Genomic DNA, 6,676 nt, shown 5'->3' with positions numbered 1-6,676 from the left:
GGAAGTTTGTAGGACTGAGATATTCTATCATGTCTTTGAAAAGAACATTGTAGTGGAGTTTATGAGAAAAATGATAGAGTCGAGACCTGAGCCAGCACTAGCGAAGGCAGCAGAAATCCATGCCAAGAGAGTTAGCGTATACTGCAGAGGCAATTCCACTAAGGATGTGAGTCAGTCACCGCATTTAGGACATGCCATCCCTTTTGATATCAGAAAATAAAAACACCTGTAGAACAAATTTACATATAGCTACATTTTCTGAATCTGCAGCCTGATATGTTCTGATAATTCCTAATCTTTCTCTCAATACTCTGCTGTATATAATTCACGTAGCCATAGCAATAGATTTCTTAAAACAGGTCAGATTTCTCCTTGCAAATCAACCGAATCTATGGGTCAGACTGTTTCCCATCTCATGGAACTTCCCGTTCCTCCTTCCTTATCATTGTAATTCAAACCTTTACTTCTTGTCACAGTCATCTCTACTGAAGGAAGTTTGCACATTCTGACTTTGGTAGGTACTGTCAATTTTCTGGGAATAACAAGGTCATGGGCAAAACATGCTTAGAGGAGCAGAGTCTGAAACAGTAAGTATTTAAAATATCAAATGATCTTCTCTCTTACAAGTTTCTTTTAGAAAGAGTTTTTCTCCATAACCGATAAATGAGGATGTAGATTTGGCTGAAGAAAAAAAAGGTTTATATTTTCTTTGTTTAAGAGACCTAGTCCCCCATCGAATAAATAGCAACAGCACCTGCCTCTTTCCAAGATATAGACAATGACTCCGTAGAGGGCAGAGATAGAAATCGTGATCTCAACATCTAACTTAATCTCTGATCTAAGACTTTATTTGTTTGACCTATTGCTGCCTTTTCATGTCTGAGTCCCTCATAGGCACAGGGTAAGAGAACATTGAACCAGCAAGTTCAGTAGTTATGGATGTGACCACAGGGTGGTAGTGCTTTGCTGTTAGTGCAGAATATGTGGATTCTGAATGAGTCATCTGTGGCAGAAGAAGAGCCTTTTCCCTATTGGCTGGGCAGAGAATGTGAGAAACCCATGTTTGTTAGAGAAAAGAAGGACAGCCTGATAACAGAAGTAGCTCAATTGGCTGGAGATTGCAAGTCTATAATTGATCTAAATTAGGAAGAATGCTGAAGACATCCATTGGAGCTTTATTTGTATTCTTGTGGCTGCAACTGGACTGTGAGTTGAGGGTTTATGGGAAACAGGGCATATTAGTGGTTATTCTTTAGAAGCTAAGGAAGAGACTGGCTTTATTCAGGTTCCTTCTAGTTACTATAGAAGAGGAAAAGTATATTCTGGACAGTAATAATCTGGCATACTTTCATCTTTCTCTGACTTTTTCTTTCTGCATAGGGGTCATCCGAGGAGAGAAAGTGGATCAGTATCCTTCTACCCTGAGTGTCCAGGAGGGAGACAGTTTTGTTATCAACTGTACTTATTCAGATAGTGCCTCAAACTACTTCCCTTGGTATAAGCAAGAAGCTGGAAAAGGTCCTCAGCTCATTATACACATTCGTTCAAATAAGAACGAAAACAAAGATGGAAGATTCACTGTTTCACTGAGGAAGGCAGAGAAACAGCTCTCCCTGCACATTGAAGCCACCCAGCCTGGAGACTCAGCTGTCTACTTCTGCGCAGCGAGTCCACAGTGCTTCCCAGGCACCTGCAAGCTGTGCACAAACCTGCGAGTGGAGCAGCGCCCCCTTCTTTGAAGGGACAGAACTTCTAGCACAGCATTTGTCATATTTGGTACTCAAGTGAAAACTATTGTGTTGTTTTTAAAAGCACACAATAAGAAGGTTAGGTTTAAGATGACCCAGAAAGAACATTTTAGTGGATGACTGTTTAGTGGATTTTTGAGATTTAGGCTTCGATAATGACTTTACATTTACTATTCAGGCTCTTCTCATATAAATAAATCCTGAGTATTTCTATTATGAATGAGCTTTGAATTCTTGTTTTCAAAAATTTCATATGTTATTTTTGGCCAGTTATAAAACGTTACATGGTCAATGTAGAAAATGTATAAAATATAAATACGTAAAATCGATAATTCTATAGCCAGTTAATTTATTGCTCATATTTGATGTATAGTTTTATAAATTCTAGTAAAATTAAGAATCTGATTTTTTCACTTAATAGTAAATCTTGAATTGTGTGTTCCAAATTTTGTCTTCTCCTCTAACATCTGATTTTTAATAGTCCTGTGAGCATATCATAAACCACAATTCCATTTGTATTTTCTTCCTCTCTATATATTTGTAATAAAATTTGTCAGCTGTTCTATATGCTTTGAGCACTTTACTTATTCAAATACTATTTTATTTTTCTGTTACAGTTGACATAGGTTATTATATTAGTTTTGGTTGTGCAACACAGGGATTAAACGTTTATAAAACTTAAGAAGTGACCTCTCAGATAAATCTAATACCCGTCTGACACCATACAGTGTTATTACAATATTATTGACTATATTCCCTAGGCTATACTTTATATCCCTTGACTTTTTTGTAACACCAATTTGTACTTTTGAATTCCTTCTCCATTTTCACCATGCTCTCCCAACCCCTCCCATCTGGCAACTATCAATAGGTTTTTTGTATCTATGAGCTTAATACTGTTTTGTTTATATATTTTGATTTTTCAGATTCCACGCGAATGTGAAATCATGTGTTATTCGTCTTTGTCTGCTTTATTTCACTTAGCAGAATATCCTCTAGGTACATACATGCTGGCCCAAGTGGTACGTTTTCATTCATTTTTTATGGCTGAGTGATATTCCATTGTATATATTTATCACCTCTTCTATACTTATTCACCCATTGGTGGACACTCAGGTTGCCTCCATATCTTGGCTAATGTAAATAATGCTGAAATGAACATATGGATGCACATGTCACTTTGAAGTAGTGATTTTTTTTTCAGATAAATATCTGAAAGAGGGATTACTGGGTCCTTCTTTGTCTCTTGTTAAAATAAAGCCTTTTTTAAAGTCTATTTTGTCTGTATAACTACTTCTACCCCAGGTTTTCTTGTTCATTTCCATTTTCATGACATATGTTTTTCTATTCCTTTACTTTCAGTCTGTGTGTGTCTTTTGATATGAAGTGAGTCTCTTCTGGGTGGCATATGAAAGTGTCTTGTTTTCTTATCCATTCAGCCACCCTATGTGTTATGATTGAAGCATTTAAACTATTTATATTTAAAGTAATTGTTGATAGATAAGTAATTATTGCCATTTTTAAAATTTTCTTCTGATCCTTCAAGAGAAGCTACAATCTTTATTATTATTATTATTATTCATTATTATTTTCAAGTATACAGTACATTGGTTATACATTTATACAGTTTATAAAACGATCCCGCTAATTGTTCTTTCTCTCCTCTGGCTCTCCACCTAGCCATTACATTAATGTTAACTGCATTTCCTATGTTGTGCTCTCCATCCCCATAACCATCTATCGACTAATAATTTGTGCTTCTTTAACCCTTCACCCCTTACTCTCAGCCCCCACCCCCTCCCTTTTGGCCATCACCAGATTTTCCTCTATATTTGTGAGTCTGTTTTTGATTAGTTTGTTGGTTTTGTTCCTTAGATTCTGCATATAAGTGAAATCATATGATATTTATCTTTCTCTGTTTGACTTATTTTATTCAGCATAATAACTTCTAGGTTCATCCAAGTTGTTGCAAATGGCAGGATTTCATTTTTTTAACAGCTGAGTAATATTTCATTGTATATATGTACCATGACTTCTTTATCTGATCATCTGTTGGTGGGCATTTAGTTTGTTTACATATCCTGGCTATTGTAAATTGTGCTGCCATGAACATAGGGTTGCATATATTTTTAGGAATCATTGTTTTGGTTTTCTTTTGATAAATACCCAAAAGTGCAACTGCTAGGTCAAAAGGAATATCCACTTTTAATTTTTTGCAGAAACTTCAGACTTATTTCCATAGTGGCTGTACCAATTTGCAATCTCACCAACAATGTATGAGAGTTCCCTTTTCTCTGCATCCTCGCCAACACTTGATCTTCTTTGATTTATTGATGGTGGCCATTTTGACACATGTGGGGTGATATCTCATTGTGGATTTAATTTGCATTTCTCTGATGATTAGTGACCTTAAGCATCTTTTCATATGTCTGTTGCCATTTGTATTTCCTCTTTGGAAAAATATCTGTTCATGCTTTCTACCCATTTTTTTAATTGGATTTTTGTTGTTCTTATTGATTTGTATGAGTCCTTATATATTTTTGGATATTAACCTCTTATCAGATGTATCATAAGTGAATATCTTCTCCCATTCAGTAGGTTGTCTTTTCATTTTGTTGATGGTTACCTTTGCTGTGCAAAAACTTTTTAGTTTGATGTAGTCCCATTTGTTTATTTATTTTTTTGTTTCCATTGCCCAAGGAGATATGTCCGAAAAGAAGTTACTAGTAGCAATATCAGAGAGTTTACTGCCTATGTTTTCTTCTGGAAGTTTTATGGTTTCAGATCTTACATTTAAGTCTTTAATCAATTTTGAGTCTATTCTTGTATATGGTGTAAGAAGGTGGTCCAGTTTTTTGTGTGTTTTTTTTTTATTTTGCATGTATCTGTCCAGTTTTCCTAGCACCATTTATTGAAGAGACTATCTTTACCCCATTGTACCCTTTTTTTTTTCCATTGTACATTCTTGACTCCTTTGTCATATATTAATGAGCGTATAAGTGTGGATTTATTTCTGGGCTCTCTATTCTATTCCATTGATTGATATATCTGTTTTTGTGCTAGAACCATGCGGTTTTGATTACTGTAGACTTGTAGGATAGTTTGATATCTGTAATGTGATACTTCCAACTTTTTTCTTCTTTCTCAAGATTGCTGTGGCTCTTGGGGGTCTTTTATGGTTCAATATAAATTCACAAGTTTCTTTTCAAAAAAGTAATTCTTTTAGTGTTGTAGATAAATCAATGGAAAAGACATGTTTGCATAAATAATTAATTTCCTAATTCTTTCACCTTGGTCAAGGGTAGGCTATTTTCAAGATGTCTTATTTTCTTCCTAAGGGTGGATATAATTGGCAATTGGTATGAAGAGATGATCCCTTTTGGTCAAGTTATGGTTGTGTGTTATTAGCTCACCGTTTTGTTTTTATAGGGAAAATCATTAGGTTAAGTTAGATTTAAAACATCTGAACAAGAAAGGTCAGTATTGTCTCCAACGCCTCAGTGGCTTTTCTTATTTTCCTCACTATAACCACTAGCTCCTGTTGGTAGAAGCAGACTGACTCTCTTTTGATCCTCTTCCTCTAAGACTGATAATGGAGTGAGAGGGAAGTGTGGCTTATATTTTATCGGTTTATTCTTCTCAAACTAAGTTAAAAGAGAGAAAGGGTGCGATTACTTTGGACTTAACGATTTATCATACTAGGGTGAGAATCTATGCAATGGAAGAAAAAAGTGCTCTAGCTAGAGTGTGCAAGTCAGTATACAGTTAGCTCAGATTCAGACATATTCAAGCTTTAAAACTTCAGTGTGGTTTGCATATGTGTTTCCTACTGTCTCTGGACAATTTACCACAAACGTGGTGGCTTAAAACAACAGAAATTTTTATCTGTAAAGATATACGTACCTGGTGTTCATTGTGGTATTATTCATTGTGGCCAAGACTCAGCAACAACCGAAGCGTCTTTCCATGAATGATTGGGTACAGAAAAAGTGGTACATACATACAATGGAATATAAAACAGCCACAAGAAAAGTTGAAATACTGACATTTGTGGCAATATGGCTGAATCCGGAGATTATCATGCTAAGCAAAATAAGTCAGAAAAAAGTCTAGAACCATATATTTCGCTCATATGTGGGATATAAAACTGGAAGGAACAAATGAACAAGACAAACAAAAACTCATAGACACAAAGAGTTTAGTGGTTATGATAGAGAAAAGGGAAATGGAAGGCACATAAGGTAAAGGGGGTCAAAAATATGGTGACAGGAGATCTACTTTGAGTGGTGAACACACAATGCAATGTACCCATGATGTATTATTGAATTTTGTAGTTGAAAACTATATAATTTTATTAACCAATCTTACCCAAATAAGTTTCATGAGAAAAATTTTCTTTCTATATGTACACTAAAATACACAAACCCACACAAAAGAATTTTTTTCTGTCATGGTTCTAAATGCCAGAAGTCGAAATTATTTTCACTGAACTAAAATTAAGTTGTCAGGAGGGCTGCACTTGATCCAGAGGCTCTAGGAGATAATTTGTTCCTTGACTCTTCCAGCTGTAGTGGATGCCGCCATTTCTTGGCTTGCGGATACGTCACTCCAATCTCTGCCTCGACAGTCTCATTGGCTTCTCTTTATCTGTCATCAAATCTCCCTCTGCCTCCCTTTTAAAAGTACATGTGTGATTGCATTTAGGCTCATATAATCCAGAATTATTTTCCTATTTCAGGATTCTTAGTTAGTCATATCTTCAAAGGTATTTTTTTCTGTGTGTGTGCCCTTCTGGGGCATTGTTTTCTGTGTGTGTGTGTGTGTGTGTGTGTGTGTGTGTGTGTGTGTGTGTTTCCATACAAGACAACAGATTCCAGGGGTTTAGATCTGATCTTTTTTATCAATTATTTTGCCTATTACAGTTGGCA

At 35.6% G+C, this 6,676-nt stretch overlaps 1 gene segment (V, D, J or C); it reads left to right on the top strand.

Moving 5' to 3' along the window:
* Nucleotides 1-957: 957 nt before the first annotated feature.
* LOC120613925 (T cell receptor alpha variable 13-1-like) lies at nucleotides 958-2,419 on the top strand. The segment is given in 2 exon segments: nucleotides 958-1,206; nucleotides 1,381-2,419. Coding segments are annotated over 2 exon segments (414 nt in total).
* The last annotated feature ends 4,257 nt before the right edge of the window (nucleotides 2,420-6,676 follow it).

The sequence above is a fragment of the Pteropus medius genome, unplaced genomic scaffold (genome assembly GCF_902729225.1).
Source record: "Pteropus medius unplaced genomic scaffold, Ma_sr-lr_union100, whole genome shotgun sequence".
NCBI lineage: Eukaryota > Metazoa > Chordata > Mammalia > Chiroptera > Pteropodidae > Pteropus > Pteropus medius.
This window is presented reverse-complemented; position numbering and strand designations above follow the sequence as displayed.